At 41.2% G+C, this 24490-nt stretch overlaps 1 protein-coding gene and 1 long non-coding RNA gene across 3 annotated transcripts; one reads left to right on the forward strand and one right to left on the reverse strand.

The window, feature by feature from the left end:
• Positions 1-1247: 1247 nt before the first annotated feature.
• Positions 1248-4707, reverse strand: LOC118967943 (uncharacterized). 2 transcript variants are annotated; one of them, XR_005055284.2, is made up of 3 exons: positions 4533-4707; positions 3307-3604; positions 1248-2157 (listed from the first exon to the last, which is right to left on the reverse strand). It is a non-coding gene; the product is annotated as an uncharacterized lncRNA (long non-coding RNA). The 2 variants fall into 2 exon arrangements; XR_012133401.1 differs by having other exon boundaries at positions 3283-3604.
• A 1208-nt stretch (positions 4708-5915) lies between these two features.
• UPP2 (uridine phosphorylase 2) lies at positions 5916-23769 on the forward strand. Its single transcript, XM_073240056.1, is given in 7 exon segments — positions 5916-5922; positions 6191-6381; positions 9029-9143; positions 10812-10878; positions 10880-11027; positions 13086-13209; positions 23245-23769. Coding segments are annotated over 7 exon segments (717 nt in total). The 3' UTR covers positions 23310-23769.
• Positions 23770-24490: the final 721 nt, after the last annotated feature.

Here is a 24490-nt window from a genome sequence, read left to right on the forward strand (position 1 = left end):
CACAGTGAGGTATCACCTTACACCAATCAGAATGGTTAGTATCCCAAAGAAAAGAAATAACAAGTGTTGGTGAGGATATAGTGAAAAGGGAACCCTCCTAAACTGTTGGTGAGAGTGTAAATTGGTGCACCCATGTGGAAAACAATATGGAGGGTCCTCAAAAAAACTAAAAATAGAAATAGATACAACCTAGCAATTCCACTTCTGAGAATTTGCCCCCAAAAACCAAAACCACTTATTCAAAAAGATACATGCACACCTATGTGCACTATAACACTATTTCCAAAAGAAAGACATGGAAGCAGCTCAAGTACCCATCGATAGATGAATGGATAAAGAAGATGTAGTACATACACACAATTCTGGAATATTACTAAGCCAGAAAAAAAGAAAGAACTCTTGCCATTTGCAACACAGATGGACATACAGGGTATCATGTTAGGTGAAATAAGCAGGCAGAGCAAAACAAATACCATATGATTTCACTTATATGTGGAATCTAAAAAACAAAGAATAGACCCACAAATGTAGACAACAGACTGGTCAGTTACCATAGGAAAGGGGGTAGGGGATGAATGAAATAGGTGAAGGGGATAAAGAGGTAGAAAATGCAGACTGTGAAATAAGTTAGATATAGGAATGGAAGTACAGCATAGTGAATATAACCAATACTATTATAATATCTTGGTATGATAATGGGGTAACTATACTTATTGTAGCAAGCATCTAGTAATATATATGATTATCAAGTCATAATATCATACATATGAAACCAACATAATAGTGTATATCAACGTTATTGCAATAAACAAAATTTTAAAAGAAGAAAATGCTCTACTCTACTGGTTGTATAATCTGTGGAGAACCGAGGAGATGAGGAGGTGCAGACATGTACAGAGAGCAATGTCCCCTCAGCAGGGCATACCTCAGAAGGGTGGGAACTGAAGCCACACTTATTCTCTGAAACAACTTAGAATGTGTATATCACGAACAGACATTTCTACCACAACAAGACCTGAAGGTTTTCCGACTAAATCTAATACTAACATGATTATTTGGGTGCTCTGGTCCCTGGAGGTAAATACAGTTTTATTGGCAATACTGCTGGATGGTTCAGAGTTCTTGAAAATAACCATTATCAAATATTTCATATTATAAATATTATTAATATTTATTTCAGAAGAAATACAAGAAAATTGTTTATGGAACACTGCTAGGAAAATTGTACTTCTGTATTATTTATTTAATGTTAATTATATATATATATATACATATATATATTATAAAAGCAGCTCATGTTCATTACTTAAAATTGGGAAAGTATAAAGAACAGTGATTTTTAAAAACACACCTAAAAATACCAATCATCTAGTATGTGGGGGGGACTTGGTGAAGGGGGGAACCTAGTAAACATATCTTTCTGTAACTGTAGATTAATGATACCAAAATAAAAAATAAAATATAAAAAAAAAGAAAAACACCAATCATCTAAATATAAATATCATCAAACTATTTTGTTTCTAATACTTTTTAATAAATTTTAAAATAGTTGGAATTATGTAACTTTGTATGCTGAATTTTCACTTAACTTTATATCATTAACATCTTATATTGTGTAATTTTCTTTGAAACACACTGTTTATGGATGTCATTGTTTATGACTGTGCCATACATTACATAGTTTGCTATGGACTTTTCTGCTATTTTCTGTTATAAACAGCTCTCAAATGGATGTTTTTGTGTCTAAAGATTTTTTATATTGACGTCTATTTGCTTAGGATGATTCACAGAAATGGTCAAAGAGAATGAATTTTGTAAAGATCTTTGGTTTTCCGAAAGGCCTATACCTATTCAGTGTCCCACCAGCAGATAATTGTATGGTTTTTTGCATCTGATTTTTATTCACTTCTTTAGCAATTACAAGAACAAAAGAGAAGCTCTTAGATCCACTATCTTTCAAATCTTTACATTAGTTCTTTTAGGTGAGTTTAGCAGATGTTCATTTTCCTCCATAAAAGTAGGTCATTGAGTTCAGAGAGGTCAAAGGAGGTGAACAAGTTACACCATTCAGTGGCAGAGCTGGGACTTGGACCAGCTCCTTCCAAGTCCAGTTTCCAGGGTTCTTGCCCACTGCCCTCGGTGGTCTCTGAGAATAGTCTGTTAAGTGGGAGGGGTATGGAAGAAAATGGGAGGAAGAAGAAGGAAGGAAGGGAGAAGAGAAGAAATAAATCCACGCTCATTAACAGTAGGTACTAAATAGCTTCCTCCCCTCCCACCTCTAGGGGACCTGGTAATGGGCGTAACACTGCTGGTAAGTGAAAGAGCTGGGATGAAACCTTAGGTTTCTCTGATGAATAGAGTAATGGCTCTTTCTCCATTTGAAATGAAAAAGCATTGCATTTTGGTATTTTAAGTGTTAGTTTCCCGGATGTCATTAGAATGGAAAGCTTTGTGTTAGACATGAAAATAATGGGACTCTTTCTCTCTCTCTCTCTCTCTCTCTCTCTCTCTCTCTCTCTCTCTCTCTCTCTCTCTCTCTCACACACACACACACACACACAGAGAGAGCTGTCTCATATTGTTACAATACTAGGAATCAGGCCTCTACCTCTCTACCTAACTGGATTTTCATCAGCACTTATTCCCACTCTCTGTCTCTCATAACGACCATCCAACTTTGTAAACTATGAACCTGGTTGTGAACCCCTTGAGTAAATTCTTTCCGATAAAAAGACATGCTGTGGTTTAGAACCCGATTAGTCCCACCAGAGAGCAACGTTATTTATTGGGCCATTTTGATGAATAAGAGGCAAAAATGTGTGTGTGTGTGCACGCGTGCGTGCACGCACATAGATTGGGGAGCAGGTAATATAGTTTCAAATACTCTGACTGGCTGTTTAATCTACAACAGGATCCTCTAGAGGCAGTAGGTAGCATCTGATTTATATTCACAGATGCTTTGCTTTTCTCAGAAACTTGCCTTCTTCCAGCCACATTCTTATCTTTGAACAAGAACATACTAGGTTCAGTTTCTTGACTCCCTTAAATCCCAGAGCAGCAAGTCTAGCTAACAAGAGAGGACACAATCCAACATATCTGAAAACTCAGTCTTGTCTTCACAGACACAGAGATGATAACTATTATTAATAACATTATCTTTAAAGGAAAGGAGAACTCTAGGTATATAAAATTTAAACCTAAAAGATTCTAATTATCATTCCTATTTCTTTGTTTGCTATATTTTAAAAGGGTATGCTAGCTCTACTTCAAAATATCATTTACCTAAGATGTAAATTTAGTACTCACACTGAGTACAAAGTGGATGTTCTTGATCAAAGGATGGCTTTCCACCAATTGGTGATTCAGGGTCCAGGTTCCTTCCATCTATTTTGCTCTGTTACCTTCAAGGAGTGGCTTACTTTCCCTGGGTGTCAACACCCACCCAGCAGACAGGAGAAGAGAATCTGTAGGATCACCAGTGGGAAACTTCTATGGGCCAGGAGTGGAAGTGGCAGCCATCACTTTTACTCACATTTTGATGGCTGCAACTCAGATATGTGGCCTCCACTAACTAGAAAAGGGTCTGGAAAGTTGAGTTATACACCTGCAAATAAGGGGAAAGAGCTTTGGTGAACAGCTAATCAGTTTTTGTCACAGTGCCTGGAATGAGTTAAGCAACTGAAAAATCTGATGGAGGATGTTTAGAAGTTATCTATGCAAACTCAACATTTAAATACACCTTTTATAAAATCTTTAACTGGGACTCTCCAATTTCTCCTTAGAAATTTCAAGTAACATAGAAAAGAATGACCTTATAATCTCTGTAATACATATTTTAAAGTGCTTCTACTGCTTTGTTAATATACAAATACTGCAGTAGGACCAGGTTAATACAACATGGCCAAGTTAAGTCTTTTAAGGCATTATGTGTATTTAGAAGTGAGTTCATTCCGGCAATCATTAGGCAAAGGCCTTAATATATTTTTTAAATGCTTCGGACTCCTTCCCAATGCCTTTCTATCTTTGATAAAACTGGGACAAATGATCACTTGGCTTGGGATATGAATCACAGAAAGCATCACTTCGGGCCAATGTTGATGGGTGGTCTGTAGCCATATTTTACTTCTTATTAAAGCAGCCAGACTGAAAATTGTGTCTAGAGGTGATATTTAGTAAGACTGATTTAGGAATAAGTTTTCAAGAATGAAAATGCTTCTGTCTATACATAGCATCTTTATGTCTCCAGATACTTTCAGAAATTCCTGTTGATTACAAGAGTGTCTACAGTTCAAAGAGGAATTCAAACCACAAGCTATTCTAACATCTGTTTTGGTTTTATGGTCAATCTGAATAGATGTAATTTACATTCACTGGCACCACACAATGAGGTTTTTTTCAAACTACTGTATTTTGTAAAAAGAAAACAACAACAAAAATTACCTCCTTGTACTTAGATCTTGAGCCATAACTCATAACCTCTGCCAAAAAAAGGAAAAATTTCATGAATAAACAATAGTAATTTAAAAACTCACATTAGACCATGGCCTTATCCTCTTTGCTTCCCAGCCTTTACGGCTACCTTTCATTGCAGCTCATTACCAACTTTAGGTCAGAGAAACTCATAAGAAGGCACAGAAAAGGCCATCATGATGGTAGAAGAGAAGCAGAGGGGCCTGGATCAAAGGATAATCACATCCTGTAACTGAAACTGAGTGTGGCACAGGAATTATCGCTAAATGGAGACAGAATATCAGACCTCCCAAGAGTCCCAGTAAATCATTTGTCAACTGGGGTGGCTGCTCTGCAACCTCAGTTAGGTGTTTCCGTAGACAGGTGATCTTTACACCTGTGAGGGGTCTCACCAGCAGTCCTTGGGATCCTCTACTCGGTGCTGCCCACATCAGTCAGGCACCACCAGCTGCCTTTTCCTAACTGGATTTGAACCAGCTTCATTTGTACTAAATTCTGCAATAAGCAATCTCAAAGTACGTGATATGAGAAAACAGTAGCTACCGTCTGCTGAATACTTGGAAGGTGCCCGGCTTTGAGCCCTGACCTCCACTGTGTTCAGCCCCATTTTATCCTTAGAACACCCATCAAAGGGGGCTGTGTTGTTCTATTTTGGAGATGATGATCTGAGGCACACAGATTACATGTCTAACACTAGCATGTTACTTGTCAAGGATGGGTTTGGGGTACAAAGCCGGGTTTATTTAATGTCAAACGACAGGCTCTTAACCACTGAGCTGCCTTGCCTCTGAGTCAGATCTGCAGACTGTGTACTTCACTGCTTAGCTTAGATTCCCAAATGGCTTTGCGCCTGGTGCCTTTCTGCGGGCCGTACCTCCTCAGGTCCCTGCCATCTGCTGCTGCTCACTGTCCCCACTGGGGCTCACCAGGCTGGCTGTTCATCCACGCGGCCATTCGGCCACTCCCATCCTCTTTCTGGAATCCACCTCTTCCATCCCAGGGGCCGATATACATCTAATACGCTATTGCACAAGCTACTACCAGGCAATTTTATCATCATATTTTCTGAGATTTGACACCCACCCTTGACTGCATAATCCGTTGTTATTTCAGAGATGTTAAAATGTGAATCAAACAAAAACAAGTCATTGGAATTGATGAAATACCACAGTGAGATTTCCAGTCTATAATGGCAAGACTTGTTTCTTGAGAATTCCTTCTGAATGAGAAGTTGGGAAGTTTGGATGTGATTTCTTGAAAGATTTAAGTAGCATAGCACATTGTACAATAAAAACTTAGGACTGAGGATGTGGGATGGGAAAACATATCTCAAACTCACAGTTCTCCTTCTGTTCTCAGGTTACTTACATTCCATTCCTTTATATTGGCATACAAAGCATTCAGCCTGCTAATGCCCAACTACAGGCTGTCTATACCAAACTAAGATGCTGGGTGAGGTTGACTATAAAAAAACAAACAAAGAAAATCTCTGAGAAACACCTACTTGAACAAAAGCAACCCTTACTTTTTATTTTAATCTTTTCCTTTACTAATTAAGTACACCCAAATTTGTATCTGATTGCCTTACTTACAATTTAATAATGCAAATTAATTAATGCAGTAACATAACTCATAACCTCTACACATACTGTTGAGTAAATTACTGAAAAATAAAATAAAAAGAGTAAAGTAGAAAGCTGACCCTTGGTCCTTAACCTAGCCAGTAAGACAGGTAATTGTTCATTTCTATTTACGGTTTGTGCTGGTGGGAATCCCAGCAGAATGAAAGCATTTGCCCTGTTTATGCACAAGGAGCTCAGGTTGGAGAAAAGTGTAGAGGACATATGGGACATCTGTGCTGGGACAGGTGAACACTGTATGTGCAGAACTGGTCCCGAGCTCTCCAGCAGCGTAGGTGCTCAATAGTTGCACTTTAAGGAGTCATCAAAGCTAGCAGAAAAAAGTGGGGAAACTCCAACTACGTGATTCTGTTTTCCCTTCTGCTTTCCATTTTCACATAATTAAGCATCCAGGTGTGACATTCATTGCTGAAAAAAGTCCTAAGGGCTCAACATAGCATTGGGTGTCACTTTAGTTTATTAGTTACCACTTAGCTATTCAAGTTAGGGGGAACAGCCCTCAAAGTACACCTTCTCTCTTTAGTTTGTAAATGATCAAGTCACCAGCATTTTTTTCTCCTCTATCCCTTATCCAGCTTTGGAAATTTTGAGCTTTTAGTACACAGGGGCCAATTTATTTTCAAGATTGCCAAAGCAGAGCTGTTTGACACTATCATAAACTCGCTGAAAAGCTGCTAATGCATTTCTGTGGAGCTCTTGTGAATTGCTCTCCTGTCTGCAGAACATCTTAACCGCTCTGGACACATACGTATCCTAAGACAGAATGAAAGTAGAACGATTTGTAATTTTAGGGAACACGCAGACCATTTCCCTCCTGGATTTTCAGGGTGGCATCCACTCAGGAGACTGCATATACGAACGGGTCTCTAGCTTGCCTTCCTAAGTTCATCTCTGCCACAGGGCTGGATGCTGAAACAATAGCTCTGTGCCTGTCTCAAATATGCACACTACTATCCTCATAAGGGGCATAGCCAGGCATGCCAGGGAACAGGGGCAGAGGCCACTGCACAGGTAAGACAGTTCTCAGGAGCTGGATTCTGTGTGACTCCTGCATCACCGAGGGAACAGCTGCCTTCATCCTTCTGTCACTTTGTAGTACCTGGCGATGCAAGCCTGGAGTAAAGAAGGGAAAACTATGCAAGGTCAGTGGGGTGGCAGATTTGATCTCCCCTTTGGGCAAGAATGCCTAAAACCTGCTTTGGGTTCAAATGGGAGAATCCACTCATCTATCATTTATGTTTAGCAATTACAGAATATCTATATTAGAAGGACACTGAATACCCTCTTCGCTTGTAAATTTTGTCTTCCTAAATTTTGCTTGACTTTCAGACTACAACTGTTCTTTTTTGCACAGTCGTTGAGGACAAAAAAATGAAGGTTTATGTAAGTATGAAACTATCATAAACAAGCAATGAAACTTCAGAGTTTAAGATATAAAAGTAGCAGTAGACTGATCTTGTTGTCCTGCCAGGGAAAAAGCTGAAATATCTATCATGCCCAGAGGGGTCAGCCAATTAGAAATGGGCCTCATTTCCATTTGGGACCCTCTTCTTTGAAAATTCTTCCTCTCCAGCAGCTGCTGAGATGTGTCAGTGTGTCTGTGTGTGTGTGAGAGGGAGAGGGACTTTAGCAAAAATACACAAGCCCATTTGCTGTTTCATCACCATGTCCCATAATATATGATAATCATAAACCTATAAAACTTATGATTTAGAAAGAACCTAACAGATCAAATAATGGTTCATTCTCTTAATTTACAGTTGAGGTAAATGAGATTTAGAGACTCTACTCAGTAGTGGCAAAGCCAGTGCCAAAGCCCAGCCTTGTTAATCTTGGACATACGAATTAATACAGGTTTGATTCATATCTTCAGGAAACTTACACCGCATTTGGAAGTCAGGATATGTGCTACGGGAACCATAAATGGGGAGCCCAGAGGTTCAGTTTCCATAGTTTACTGTTCTTGTTGGTGACAGGCAGGAGGCTCAGGTGAAAATCTCATGATCAGCATTGTAATGGCTTTCCAAATTTGTTAATGGGAGACTGAATGGCAGGCATCACATGATTGCCGAACGGCTGCTTTTCCACAGTCTTGTGCCCAAGAGGAGAATCTATTGAAGAACATGTTTGACTCTCTGATATTATGTTAGGAATGAAGTAGCCACTGACTCCAAACTCATATCCAGCCACCACAAATTCCAGCATTGAGGGTATTTCTGGAGAGTTTTTAAAACATATTCTAACTACCAGAAGTCATTAAGTCCTCTAACCTGTGCTGACCCCTGTTCTGGTGACATTGGTTCTACTGTTCCAAACACTGAGGAAAGCAGGGTCACGATCTAGGGCACCTGCACATCACCTACACGTTCCATAAACACTCCAAACGGGTAAGTGTGGATGTCCGCCATGTCTCCACCCACATGCCTTTCAGAGCGCACACAGAACTAGCAGCAAATGAATGAGGCCACATGAGGGCAATGAAATGGATTTACTACTTCATTTAGTATGGTGGAAAAGGACTAATTACATGGCAGCCAGACTTATATTTCCTCAAAATCAAGTCAATTTTGCAAGAAGCTCTTTCAAAGGCTCACTGAAAAGAGCCTGGTGGGGAGATGAGAAATGGCATTGCCACGACAGCCAGGCCACCATGCCATCCCCACCTTCTGCTCTTGACCAGGAGGGCTGAGCTCAGTTTAACTGTCAGGAAGATGCCTCTCTCTAATCCTCACAGATGGACACATCCATCAGCATGTCATGTAGGCGTCACTTAGAGCTGACTTAGGTTTTCCTCAGCTTTAGCAAAGTCATAATGATTATGTAAATTTATCTGAGGGCTGTTAACTTGTAATGAAGGAAGAAAATGTGTCCTGTACAGCTTGCAAGATGTGTAATGACTTTCTCTTTTCTCTCAATAGCATCACATTGGCATCTGCTGCATTTCTATTATGCTTCAGGAGCTAATCAAATTGCTGCATCATGCCTGGTGCTGTGACATTACCGTTATCAGAATTGGTACATCACAGGGAATAGGTGAGACGGGTTGATTTCTAAGATTAAATCTAAGCGATTGTTCCATGTGGGGTAGCTGCCAAAATACACCAACATACTCAGAGCCCAGCAGAACCCCACACAGGCTAAAAAGTGTCAGGAGGCTGGGCTTGAGGAAATTTAAAGAAATTTAAAGAAATATTTCCTTTTTATCTTCCTCTTTTTTTCTCCATGGCAACCCACTGCCTCTAGTGCAGGTGGTCTTAGATGTTCAAAAGGGCAAGAGTGGAAGAATTTGTAGGAAATATGTTTTGAAGATAAGAGTAAGTTTTGAGAGAGTAAATTCTGAGGCTTATAAGTGGCAGAAATGAGTGCTTTCACATAAAAAAAATACTAAGTATTTTGCCTTGTCAGCTAAGTAAGACGACTTCATAGCTTTTAGGAAAACATTGCTTTGAGCTCATGTCAGTGACTACACCCCTTTCCTTGGCTGTGTCTTTTCCTCATCAACACCCCAGAAGAGATCAGCATGGGCTTTTAGGGAAGGGCCAGGTGTTGCTTCCTGAGGTTTTCCCAGGGCCTCCCCTCCCCTCTTCTTCCTTAGCTGATTAGGCTGTGTTACAATAAAACTTTATTTATAAAGACAGGCTGGATTTGGCCCTTTGGTTGTATTTGTAGGTCTTTCCTCTACAGAATCTCTATGGAAGCATTTATTCATTTAACAAGTTTTGGTTGAGTATATCTGGTATCATAGGCATACTGCTAGGCCTGGGGAGACAACAGTGAACAGACATTGCTCTTGACTTTATAGAGCTTATGTTTTATCAGGGGAATAGACAAACAAGTGAGTAATTACAAAAAGTGTGATGAATGTTAGGTTAGGACAGAGAGAGTTTAGGACACTATCAATAAATAACCCCTTATCCAGGCTCTAAACAGAAATCAGAATGGGGTAGAAACCAGGTCAAAAGCTGAGCCTCGGGAAAACCTATCTGTGATGCTTTTAATTTTTTTCCCCTCCGTGGATTCCGACTTTTTGAAAAAAGTGACTTGAGATGACACCTGCAGAATGAGTTGGTTTTAGTCTAATGAAGGGGTGTGTAGAGAGACAAGAGAGCATTCTAGGCAGGGAGAATAATGGCTGTCAGGAAATGGTTTCTCAAGTTTCTGAGACTTGAGTCCCTAAGTCCCATGAGCAAGCTTCTTTGCAGCATCGGAAGGTCAGCCAACAGGCCTAATTTACCTGGGGTCAGAGAGGAGAGAAGGGGTTGAAGGAGAGCTGGAGAGAGGATAGAGATGCAGAGAAATTAGAGTCACCAAGGAGTCTAGAGAAAATTAAATATCAAGCAGTCACATCATTTTATGAAAGCTACTTGTTGGCAGACTCATTTAGTTTATTCCTGACCTAATTTATGCAAATTTGAGCCCTAAGGCTGACTAATTTGCATGTCCAAGAGTCATGTTTGTCTTGAGATCTAAACCCCATCACATTGTAAATGTGAATCTGGAAAGACAGCAAATGTAAATGCCTGTTCATAATGTTATTATTTAATTGCATTTGGAAAAGAAAATGATTTAAAAGATGAAAACAGGGACAATCATTAGCAAATAGCACAAATTAATGTTGGCAGGATAGATTACATACTACGTGTCAAAAGTAAACTCTAAGTGACTTTCTTCTGTAATCATTTATTTATTCCCACATTGTAGGGATTGTGCCGGGGTCTGTTGTAATAACAGACACACCTACAGACTCCTTTTTTCAGCCCTGGTTTAACTGTAATCTTGGACCACATCACTACCCAAAGTCCAGAACTTGACAAGGAACTGGTTGAGAAATTATTCAACTGCAAGGAAATTCCCAGCTTCCCAACCTTCACTGGACGTATGATATGTGCCCAGGACTTCTGTGAAGGTGAGAAGAATGTATAAACTAGGAAAGCAACAGAAAATTGGCAGTAACTGTTTTTATTCAGACCCGTAATTCATATTAGAATCTCCACTTTAGAAAATTAATAGTTGGGGATTAAAAAAGGAACTGAACCAGACTTCTAATGTACGAAAGCATAGGAATGTAAGGGCATCATAAGAAGCAGCAGAGAAACACCCACAATGAATTTATACCGAGTGGGCTTCATCCCGCAAGAACAAATTGAATACTAAAATACAATTAGAGATGTTAGCAAAATCTGATCTCTGTTTATGCCTTTAATTTAAATTTGTGACTCAGCGGGAATTGAATCTGCTGACTCTGCGTGTCTGCCATTTTGAGGCATATTCACCTGGCCCTCGAGAGGGATCGGGGACCCAGGAAGGAGTGGGAGCCAGGAAACACTTGGGGAGAAGACATCCCAAAGGGATAGGGTAGTCTCAGAGCAGTTCTTGCATCTCTTGGCCATGACTAAAGGGTCTCCGGATCAAGTTTAGGGACAAATTTAAAGTAACTATGAAGTGTTTCTGCAAAGGGTGAGGGGCCATGAGAAAGAAAAAATGCTCAAGGATAGATTCTGCTCATTCCAGAAGAATCTAACCAGGGTTGGTACCACTCCTTGGAGGGCATTCTAGGAACCTTGTAGCATAGTTGTGTTTGAGGGTGTTCATCAAACTACGTATTATTTCAAATTATTTTTCTTTCCCCTTTGGGTCCATCTTAAAGTATTCTAATGAATTTTTAAAAATTATAAATGGAGATAGCCTACACTATGTTACTTAGGTTGGTTAAGGCGGTATTATTACATATGTTATAAAATAGGAGGCATGTGGGGACTGACAGAGTTGCCACGCTGCTGTAGGCCACGGGACCCTTCCCCGGGAGGGTCACCGATGGGCTTGCACACAAGTTTACAAATGGCACCCTGTTGGGGTCAGTGTTTACTTTGGCCTTCACAACATTTTTTGAAATGTGAATTATTTTGCCGACATTTATCATTTCTGGAGATCTCATATGAAAATTTAGACTTTTGGATCCTTGAAATAACATAATAGAAAATACATAAAATAATATATGCACGGCAGCTGGGGCAACGTCCAGGACTACACTCGCTTCAGGTGCTCTGTTCAGACCAGGCCAACCTTGATGGAGTTACCTGCTTGGCTTCTGGGACATCTGAGTTTGAAGTGGCTAAAGTAACTCTCTTAGGAACATTGGCAGGCAGCCCTAAAAAGGAGGGAACAGAGAAAAAGAGAGCCAGGGTGGAAGTTACATGAAAGATAGGGGAAACACAGAAAAAGAGCTAAAAAAAATGACAGTGCAAAGAGTGGATGGTGACAGTGCTACTGGTTTCCCGATTTCAAGAGGCTGTCCTAGGGAGTCGGGTATGGAGAGGCCTGTTCCGGGTGTGTGCAGCGTGGAGGAGGCACAAGAGAGTCAGGCTATCTTCACCTCCTCCTGGTCCACCAGTTGATGCTGGCGAAATTAAGTGACAAATGAACACTGAGAGCAGCCTAGAAAGGAAAAGGTGGTCGCCAAATGGCAGCACGCACCTGAGAGAAGCGTGGCTGAGAAGAAGGTGGACAAATTGATTGTCTGTGTATGGCTGCCACTGTCACAATGAGCAGATGGGAAGCTGCAATGTCCAAGCCACTGTCCTGGTCCTCAGGATCTTATGAGCATCACTGAGACTTGAAGCCTCTTCTCCCCACTCCCACCCCCACCCTCTGCCAGCACTATTCCCTGGACCCACCATCCCCCAGGCACGGGAGCAAGCTGAGTTTTTCCTCAAAGGGCAGCTCTCCTAGTGTCCCTCCAGTTCATGCTGCCCCTGGACAGTGTTGGCTGCTGGGGCCACTCAATGGTACTTGCCTGAGAGTTGGGGTGCTCAGTACCATGGAGACTGCATGCTGCACATGAGACTCTTGAGCGAGGTGCCACCTTGCTCCAGGTCCTCAGGCAAGATGATTCAGATGGTCATATTTAGTCTCTCAGGGGTGCCACCATGGTAGGGCATAAAGTTGTTAACTGTTCTCCATTATCTTTCATGCCAGGGTTGATTAGATGGAGGGCTGAGCTCCTTTTCCAGAGAAGAAAAGCTAGTTTACTTGAAGAGAGCATATAAAGCCAGCATCAGGAACATTGAAACAGTCTCTACAGTGCTTGTGGCCTTAAAAGGTAAGCTGTTCATGAATGCCTAGGGTCAAATTCTCCTCTTTCATGAGGTTATTTTACTCTGGAGGGGAAGAAAAAGGAATCCCGCTATACATTATTTTGCCTTATAATTGTTTATAATATGCATTATCTCATAATGTTTTAGGGGTGGGCAGGACATAATTCCCATTGTGCAAATGAGCAAACCAAACTTCAAGGATGAGGAGAGAGTTGCTCAAGGTCACCAGCTAATGGGTTATGTAGCCAGGACTCAACAGCAAGTTCCACTTTCTTCATCCTGGTTTTGGCTGCTATTTCCTATTACAACTGAATTTATCCAGACATGACACAAATAAAATATTCCTAAAATAGGCCATCAGAGGACAGAACATTAGTGGATCAGTAGGTTTTTAAAGTTAATTTACATGCATTTTTGCTTTTCCTCAACTTTTTATTTTGAAAAATTTCAAATATACAGAAAAATGTAAAGAATAGTACAATAAATGCCTAATACTCTTCACCAAGATAACAATTTTTAATATTTTGAAAAATCTGTGCATGCTCTCTCTCTATATATACACACACACCTATTTGCTTTTTCTTCCTAAAATCGTTTGTAAATGAACTGCAAATACCATGTCCCTCAACTCTTGTACCACAGCATCATTTCCTAAGAAGGATATTCTCCTCATGACCACAATACCATTATTAACTCCCCAAAAAAGAAAAAGAAAAATAGTTTCACAATATCACTTAGCATCCATTTCATCTTTAAATTTCCCCAATTTTCCTAAAAATATCTTTTACAGATTTTTTCTTCAAATACTGAATTAACTTCATCCATTGTATCACTTGGTTATTACATCTCTGTACTTTTTACATCTAAAGAGTCCCCTTACTTTTCCTTTTTCCCCATGGTAGGAGATTTTCTGAAGTGCCAGAGCGGTTATCTTGTAGAATGTTCCATGTTCTAAATTTGCCTGTTTCATTGTAGGGTTTCACTTGTTCATCTACACTGTATATTTCCTGTGAGTGGAAATAGAGTCAGCGGCTTGATTCAATTGAGCTGTATGGCTAGAACACTTCATCGTAATATAAACTTTCCATTGCATCACGTCAATGTGAAGATGGCCCATTGTTAGTCATTTCAGGTGGATCACTTGGTTGAAGTGTTAACTGCCTCTTTTCTCCATTGAAAAGTTAAAAGTTTCCTCTTCATAAGTAGCAAGTAATCTCTGGCATGATAATTTGGCACTGCCAAGTGTCCTGTAACCCAGCTGTCTTTTACCCAAGGATTTTAGCATGGGTTGCAAAATGATGATCTTCTAATTTCATCATTCCTCCTACATTTATTTGCTGGCATTTAAGAAGAGCTTTAAAAAAAAAAAAAAAGGTCTTGGTTGAACAGATTTGTCGTCGCGGCCATTATCTTCCTAAGAAGGAAGAACTTTCTTCTGTGCCTCAGCGAGGGGCCTAAGTGCCCAGGGGACAATACAGACAGAATCCGCCTTTCTGGAGTCCAGTGAGGGGGACAACCAATGGCAGAGAGTAATGTGTACGAACATGGGACATGTTAGATGCTGAAGACAGCTCTGGTGAAAAATAAGGCAGGGATGAACGAGGTAGGGAAGAAAAACATGATTTTAGACTGCAGGGTCCAATCAGCGCCCTGCCTGCAGCAACAGTCCACCCTGCTGTTTGAGCAGGTGCCATGTGGGGAAATGCCATGTGGACATCTGGGGAAGAGCAGCCTGGGAAATGCGAGTCTAAGGCCTCCAGGCAGGAACATTCAGGGTGTGTTGGAGGAAAAGGAGATGAGCATGGCCGGAGGGGAGGGACCCCACAGGAGGGGGCTATGGCAGGGAGCAGGTGCAGACTGCGAGAGCTGTGGCTTTCCCTCTGAGCCAACTGGGAAACGACCGGAGGGCTTGGAATAGAGGCGTGACCAGATCCGACTTACAATCTAGCAGGACCACATTGGCTGCTGAGTTGGGAAGAGCCTACTAGGTTCAAGGGCAGAAGCAGGAAGCGGAGTAAGAGGGCTAATCCAGCAGTCTAGGGAGACCTGGTGGACCAGGGTGACAGCAGTGGAGATATTGAGAAGCTGTCAGAGTCTAGGTACATTTTGAAGGCAAATCCCACAAGTTTTGTTGACAATTTGATATGGATTTTGAGAGAAAGACAAGAGTTAAGAATGATCGCCAGGGCTTAAATGACTGGAAGAATGGAATTGCCATAATTGGGACAGAGAGAATTGGGTGAGGATTTGGGGGTAATAGGCATCAAATGAAGGCTAAGTGAGCAGGTGGATTTATGAATCTGGAGTTAGGTGAGAAGACTGGATGGGAGAAGTAAAACATGTTTATAACATGTAGACAACACTCAAAGCCACGCAACAGATGAGATGACAAAGCAAAAGAGTGAAGAAACAGGTGAGAAAGGCCCTTGGTTAGATGTTCAAAGTTAAGGGAAGCGAGAAAGATCCACCAGAGGGGACTAAGGAGGGGTGGCCAGTGAATAGACACCTGGAGAGCCTAGTGTCCTGGGACACAGAGAAGAAACCTCCAAAGACGGAAGGAATTATAGCACGATAATGCTTCATCTGACCATGAGTGGAATTTTAATTCCAATATTTGTCCTATAGTCAACCAATTTTGATATGCAAAAACACAAATTGTATGTGGTGACATTTCTAAAAATACATTTTAGAAAGAAGTTACAGTTCATAAGAAGGAACTGATTGTAGAACCATTTTCCTTGACTACTCCCACCTCTCAGCCTACAGGCACATCCAAACACTTGTATTGTAATGGGTGAAGGAGGGGAACCCACCCTTGTCCTCCTAGAAGGTCATCATTACTCCCTGCTTTCAGAGAAACAATAGCATTCTTGCTTTCCTCCCCACAAGTTGGGAGGGCTGGGGGCAGCCTGACCTTGCCTGAGCCCCAGTCCAGTCTGCATAACACCTGCAGCAACACCCGGATGCAGAGAGTTCTGCTCTGGGAAATGCCTCCTCACATTTCTTTGGTATAGAAACAAGTCACTGAGCCATGGCTGCACTCGATATGCAAATGGAACAGAATTTGGTAACCAGTTTAGTTACACATGAAATGCCTACTGATAAATGTGCTGCCCAGATCTAAGTTTGACGGTGATCACCAGTTCTTTTCTTAGAGGCACCAGCTAGCAGACAGGGAGAGCTCTAGGCTTGCCAGCCTTGGGGTCCACGTTTTTCTGTTTAAGGATGCTGCCAAACCTCAGAGAAGTTTCCCTTTAATGAAGGATTTTCTGTTCTTGCTGCAAATCCTTGTGGCCTTGCTCTGTGTGCCACCTGCAGGCATTGTCCTGGACCTTTTTACCAGCTTTTGCTTACTGTAGTTTCTGCCCCCTGCCACATTTGCCTTTCTCGGCTGCTGCTGAAGCTGTGGGTAGCTGATTTCAGCCTGCCTATAGCTCTCTGCCAGTCGCTGCCACGGCCTTTTTCATTGAGCAGACCCCTTCTGGGCTGCCAACATTCCCACTAAACATTGCATCTGTAACTCTTTAATTCTGTAGTTTTTGAAGGTGTATCTTCATGGGAACAAGGACCTTTTAACTCAGACACCACTGTTTTCAAAGGTGAGTGCCTGCTGTTGCGCCCCTGGAGGATCAACTACGATGATGTAGACAAAACCCCATGCACACTGAGGCCTCCATGCTGCCACCTTTCACCATGTCACATCATCCTCCCCACAGCAGTAGAGCCTGGAAAAGCTCCATGTGAGATAGCAAAGCTTGAAAAGGGCTTTGAGAAGAGCCTCCATAAGCAGCTGTTTTAACCCAGAGGAAGTCAGGGAAGTTATTCCAATGCATAAGTAATACAGGAAAATGTTTCACCAGGCCTCCAAGAGCCCAGGGCCCCAGGCTACATTTGGCCTCCCAGGCCTGTTCCTCCTCTCCCTGCCATCCCTATGTTAGCAGTGGCCACCCACCCCGCCTCTCCAGGCAGCGTTCTCTAAACGGCCCTTTCAGTCCCTTTAATAATAATGAATGACTGGATAATCAGCCTGATTTCATACTAAGGTGATGATGGCTAATAGTTTCAGTTTATAAATAACAACTTTTTATTTAAACAAGGGTCTTCTAGAGGCCTATTGCTGTAACTCAGGGGAGTCACTCACGGAGTCTGGAGCAGTTCAGAAACAGATCTTTCTGCATCCATGTGGGACGAGGAATCATGGGTCCACACGGACTGCCACTTCTTACCCTACGATTGATATCAGATCTCACCGTAAATCTCACTTCTTCAGAGAAGCCTTGCATGAACACCTAAACTAAGTCCCCTCTCATTCTTTCTATTCACTTACTCTTTCCACTTCAGTTCTCTGCCTCACATTGACCACTATAGACTATATTTCTGGTTCCCTCATATATTAACTCATGTATTACGTGGCATATGTTAATGAATGAAGGTATGTATTTAGCATCTCCCTCCACTTGAGTATAAGCATCGTGAAAACAGGTACCTTGTTTCTCACTTTCTTGCTATGTGATCAGCACTTAGAAGAGCATCTGCCATGTGGGCATTCAATCAACATTTACTGAATGAGTGAACAAATGAATGAAAAGACTGACTACTCAACTCTCACTTGCCATGGAAAATGGCTATAGCAATTCAACTGGTTCATTCATTCCCCAGGCATATCAGTGCTTGGAATTGTCTAAAGGACTTGGGAGTGCCTCTCAACTATCCAATTAGGTAGAGGCAAAGCCTTTAAGTGAAGCCTCTCTTTGTTGTGAAGGTACAAACAATCTATCTCTATCTCTGTAGCCCCTGGATCTGTTGATACTTGATTGGTAGACAAATTGCTTGATATGGGGCCACAGATACTCATAAGTCACTGTTGTTATCCTGATCGCATTACCCTAAAAAATAATAGTGGAAATCTGATGTTGCTTTAACAAAGATTAGGGTGAAAAGCGGCATTCGCAAAATTATTGTACACTGACAGAGTAAACCTTTAGAATAAGGTAACTCCACTTAGAATGCCTCACCAATGCATTCATCAATGATTTTATAATAATACATGTCTGTCCCTCTCTTAAAGTGAAATCTGCTTTAATTAAACCCCAGACATTCTGTTTAAGATGATAATCCTTTTACACTGTGACCGTGTGATAAGTATGTTCAATGTGTATTCACTTTTAAAAGACAGAGCTGCCTTCTGACACACACTTGCTTGCATGGCAATATAAAAACCAAGTATTTATCTGAGACTGGGTTCTGCTTAAATCCTCTTCTTTGTCTCTAGTTGTTTGCAGCACTCACAGTGGTTTCACTTTGGGGTAAAAGGAGAATTTCATGTTATTTCTTTTTGACAGCTACTGGTAACTTTGGGGATACAATCAGTCTTTATAATACTACTTTATTACAGTTCAATGAAAGGGAGCAGAATCTTGACTTTAACCCCACTTTATATTCTTCTGCTGACCCCCAAAAATGATGACTATCGGGCTCTGGGAACTGCACAGTGATCACTGATAAAGCGAAAAAGATATTACAACAAGGCTTAAAGATTATATTTAGTCTGGAGCGGGTGAGTTTAACTCTAACATGGAGAAAAAGCAGGGCTTTGAAATATTACACATGGGATTGAAGCAACCAGTTGCAGCTCTCTTCTCTTGACAAGAGAAAAAGAAACTGGCTCAGAGAGGTTAAAGGATTTTCCCCAGTTCCCACAGGCAATAAGTAGCCACGCTGGAATTCGAACAAGTTCTGTTTGAGTCGAGGCCCTTTTGCACCGTGCTCTCCAGCTTCTTCCCAGCAGCCTCCCAAAGTTCATTCTGTCTGTTCAGAAGAACCAAAAAAAAGCAGAGTTTTCTATTTTTAAAGTTGTGAGCAGACACTTGAGCTACTTCAGCAAGCATATACAGAGACAGTTAATGGCAGAATCAAATAAAGCACTGAGTTGATACTTTTGATACTTATTTAGTAGGACGCATAGCCATTATTCTGCCAAGAAAATCTGGCATGAATGGCAAGCAATTCATTGATGATTACTTTTACAAAGACAAGGTTGAAAAAAAATATTGTCTTCTTCCTTTGTTAGATTTTACATAGTTTTAACCAAGGTCAGCATTTATAGTTATATTTGGTTCATTTTAATTCTCCTCTCCTACCCACAACCCCTTCCCCCCTCCCCCATACCAACAGAGTCACAGATTGAGAACCACTTAGGGCCACTGACTCAACCCTTTGTGTGGTTGGCATTAACCTGTGACACCCCGCTCCCTTGCTGCGAGGCTTCCTGAGGTCCCACTGCTAGAGCCCCCCACCCCCAGCACATAGGGCTCTATCCTAGGCCCAGCCCAGTGCATCTCTGGCTGGGCACCCAGCATCCAGCAGACGCTCATGTCTCTGAGGTAGCAGCTGGACCCCTTGGCAATGACGGCATGGTCCTCACCCCAGTAGGATGATTGAGCACAGAAGCTAAGGGTGTGGATCTAGGAGAGACCTCTGAGATCCAACCTGCTCCTTCCTCAAAGAAGGAAATGAGGCCTAGAGAGTATAAATGAGCTGCCTAAGCAAACACAGTTAGACCAAAACAGAGATGGACTAGAACTGAGATCTCCTGTCTCCTGGTGGCCATGCTCTCCACTATTCCCTAAGGTGTAAAAGGGTAACAGATGAACCCATTGACAGGTTACTTGCACTCTCTTCTTTATTGAAAAGGCATTAGTAGCAGCTTTCAATGCAACATAGATGTGTAATATAAATAAACCAAAGGTAAAGAAGATAAGAAGCACATATTTAAGGGACTGGATGGGGAGTTTTCAAAATCAAAGAGGTTGCCTGGGAGTGCAATAATAAATCTCAATGCTTAGATTTAGTTCTGAGTTTCCTGGAGGCCAAGCTGAAAATGGAAATACTTTGAGCTACACAGCACTCATTATCTATTAAAAGCAAGCATTTGATGTTTGCCATAAAAACTTTATCCAAATATTAAACTTTATCTAAATGTCAGACTTAAATAAAATGATCAGTTATGTTATAATGGACAGTGTCTTCAACAACTCTTATGAAAGATATGGGACAATTCTTGATGGAGTTAATGCTTAATCTTGGTTCTAATTCAGCATTTCTTTTTGAGTAGGGTCTAGGTATGTACATTTGTTCTAATTCAATTTGATCCAGGATAGAGTTTAAAGTCTGTAAGCAGTTTAACTGCAAAGGTTTTTTGCTTTTTTTATCCTAATGCAGATTCACTGCCCTGACTTACTCCTTACCCCTAATTTTGTATCTCCAGGATGGAGCCTAAGAATCAGCATTATTAACAAGCTCTGGTTCTCATGCAGGTGGCAAATGGAGCCTGCACAATGGAGCCCCACATTTTAGGAAACACCAATCTAGAAGAATAAATTGTTTCTATGCTTCTTAGCTTTGAGCAGCACCTTTGAATATAAATTACTCCACTTGGTTTTTGATCAGCAGCCAACAGCCTGAGATTGATGTCTCTGGGGAGACAGAGGACGTGCAATGGCCCTGGGGTTGTTGAGATTCCTGTGCTTTACAGGAATCTGATGAGGCCTGCTTAGTAACTCAAACCTTGAGGAGTACGGAAGCCATGAAAAGGGCCCGGAAGAGGTGGAAGAGGAGCAGTCATAGGGCCAGGCTGGGGACTCCATTGCACCCTCTGCTGCTTTGCCAGTTTCCGAAGCCCAGCCCAGCTGAGGTTCTGCTGTGCACAGGGGGAGTCATGCCTTGCCTTTCCGTCTTAGCCCAGGGCTCACAGGTACGCCTCCTGGGAAGTCCATTCTGAATCAGAGAGGTGGAGTAAGATGGGGGCCTGGGTCCTAAGGATTCATGACTGAGCTTCAGGGACCCTGAACCCCCTGAAATTATACCCAAATATTTTGTGTATATGCATATGTCTATTTTTGTGAAAAGAGTTCCCAATTACAATGTCATCAGAGGCTCAAAGGGACTCTAAGTGACTCCAGAGATTGAGAACCTCCGGTGCAGCCGAGCATGCTTCGTGCCCCCTCTTCATACTGGTGTGCTGCCGTCACACTGCAGCCTGAGGTCAGTTAGTTGACAACCTCCTTGGTGACAGTGAGGTCACTAAGTGTCCCCCACAGCAGCCACCTCCCTGCCCAATCTGAGGATTATGGTAGCAAAGCTCTCAGGCTTAATTTTGACAAATTGTTTTGGGTAATTAGTCCCTTTTAATTGCTCATGGAAATAGTAATTTCAGGTGACAAGATTATTATACACTGCTGGCTTATGGGACCTCCAGGGCCGAGAGAAAGCCACCGAGACTGCTATGACCTGTTCTTTTCCATATTTGGCATTACCCTTGAAATTGCCAGAAAAGACATTTAGTCAAGTCAGTTCCCACTCTGAAAAAGTACAGAGCACGGGTTTCCTTTGATCCTTCTGCCAAGTGAAGGATTAGAGGACTTTCAACTTTTCCCTGCTACCACCAGCCCATGACAAGCGTCACAGACTTGCTGATCATTAACTTGAAAATCTGGGGAAGTTTCTAGCCCTTCCATTTGCTTGTTTATCTGTTCAGCCAAGTTGCTTTACAACTGAGTGAGTTTTGAATAAATAGGGTCCTAGGTGATGAAATATTTGACTCAGCTCAAGTTGAATATTTTCATTGCTTTACACTTCACTGAACAGGAGGGTCAGTTTGACCGATAGGTCAGGGCAGGTCTGCCTGATGGCTCACCATGTGCCTGCTCAGAGGACGAGTGGGTGGAAAGTAGAGAACTCTTCTTAGGAGTTTAGGAAGCTGGGAATTGATTGGCTATTTACTAGCTGTACCATACTGGGCCATTTGTTTGACCTTCTTAAGCCCTCATTTCATCATCTGTCAGACGGGGATAAATATAATAGCTAGCTCATAGTACAGCTGTAAGGACTAAATGGTATCATAAATACCTGGCCTATAGCAAGAACTAAACCAAACAAAAAAGGTAGCATCAATTATAATTATAGTTCATTTCTTCTTCCCAAATTCAGATCTCATAAAGAAAAGTCTGAAATAGAAGAGGTCAAGGAGACAAATATTATACTTACATCCAACTTCATCTCCATCCCTCACAGCTTGTTAACTATCCACATCTAATCCTATCTACACTAAAATCCTTTTAAAAACAATGCAGATGGAGACAGAGGTTAGTACATTGCTATTAATGCAAAGTGGTTGACACAGATTTCAATGTGGGTAACCATATCCCTTGAAATCAAAGATTTCATGTGAAATGCACAGTAAAGCGTTTGTAGCGGGCCCATTTTTTCTGTCTGGTTCGTCTTAATGGAAAAAGCCGAAGACATTGACCTCATGGTGACTTTTCAAAAATGAGTTCCATTTTTTTAGAAAAAGATGTTTGTTCTTTTCCCCCAGTTTTGTATGTTTCATAATGTTTTATTCCCATTCTTTAAATACTAATAAATGTGCTCCTTCATGAAGCCGATTCTTACACTTAAGCATTTCATTTCATAGTGTCCTTCTCAAATCTCATAAAGGTCAGTGCCCACCTTCATTGGTATTTCCTGAGGTCGGCGTACATTACCTCTCCTCTGTTTACTTTCCTCTTCAGCAAGGGCTGCAGCAGATAGACTCAAACAGTGCACCAAGAAGTAAAATGTCATTTCAGGAATAATGACTAGCTCTCCACTTACATCTTCGAGGAAGAAGAGCCTTCCTAGGAACTGGAAATAGGCTGGAAAGCTGGAAAGCTGGAGGTTTATGTGTCTTGGAGGGCAAAGATCTTTCCTTGTTTTTGTTCTGAACACAAAGCTTTTCTAAGTCTTAACTCCAGCCAATTGCAAGGGAAAGGGAAAGGGAGAATGCTTAAAATTATTTCAATTAACTTATTTTGATGGAGTGTTTGGTGGGAATCCACAGAAATGTGAATTATACAGAAGGCGACAGGGTTCAACAGGTTGCATCTACATGACAGGGAAAACAGCACAAAGGACATGTACAAGGAAGATTGGAATGTTTGGCTAATGTTTCTAGACAAAAGACACACCCATTTGTTCAGAAATGATGTTATTTCCTCTTCTAGTTGTTGTGGTCTTTGTGCTACTTCTCAACAGACTTGAACGTGACCAGATCATGATGTTACAGTAGAGTGCCAGCTATGGCCTCAGCCTCTAATCTCCAACTTCATCAAACAACAGCTTGGACTTTGTGACCAGATGTCATAACTGGGCAGCTCAATCCTTCCCTGCAAGGCTGTAGATCAAGTTGTAATGCTGAAGTCGTATATTATTTGTGGCATTTTCCTGCAGTTCTCATCTACATGCTAAAATCATAATAGAGTGATTTTATAAAACCTCTTTCTGTTAAAAATGAATTTACTGTAAAAGAATTTAATACTTAAGCATTAAATTCAGATTTCATTTTAGAGTAAGTTAAACAAGTCAGTCGAATAATTAAAATTTTAAAACTCCTGGATTGTGACATTTTGAGTTTCATATGCAGCATTAATTAAACTCACATCAAAATAGATTAGCCACTTGTAGATACAGTTACCAGTCTCTGTTTCTGAAACCAATCCAGAAATTCATGTTAGAACATTGTCAGGCACTTCTAGGTGTTGGACAAGTGGTAGAAATTGATCATAGACATTGAGAATATTTACAGAAAAAAGTGTCAGTGTAATGTAGGTCTATATGAAAAAGCTACCCTTTGGGAAATATGACTTCTTTTCTTATTTTTTCCCCCTGCATGATTTCAGTGCACCATGGAATAGGATTAGAGGCTTATGTTCATTGATGTGTGTGATTTAATCATGGCATGTAACAACTCTAGATCATATGTTTATTTTCAAATGAAAACTCCTGGTACTGCAAAGAAAGAAATTCATTTTTCTTCAGAACTCACAAATACTAAATTGCCTTCTACCATTTTTTTAAGTAAATGTGTTTTGAGGAGGCTGTATTTTTAAAAAATCTCATTTCAGTATTTATGTAATAGGCTGAGTTATTAGTAACAACTGAATGTCGGCTTGAGTTCGAGATGTTTAAGTCATCCTTTTGACTTTGAGGCAGGTCTTTCCCAAACCCAGTCTACACCCATACCTAGCCTGACCCTTGGGAAGGCGTAAATAAGCTCATTTAGAGGCTGCACCATGCTCTCTCTCTGAGTTGATGTTGCCTGGGAGTTCTTCCAAGACTGAGGCACTTAGGAGTGGGAAGCAGGCATGGAGATGGGTGGAGATGGCTTACCTCCTTGCATAGTGTGTAATGTTGTATACATTTATATGGTAGTGGCTCAGATGAAGTTTAATTCTGATCATGATAGAGATT

This window comes from Manis javanica, chromosome 7 (genome assembly GCF_040802235.1).
Source record: "Manis javanica isolate MJ-LG chromosome 7, MJ_LKY, whole genome shotgun sequence".
NCBI lineage: Eukaryota > Metazoa > Chordata > Mammalia > Pholidota > Manidae > Manis > Manis javanica.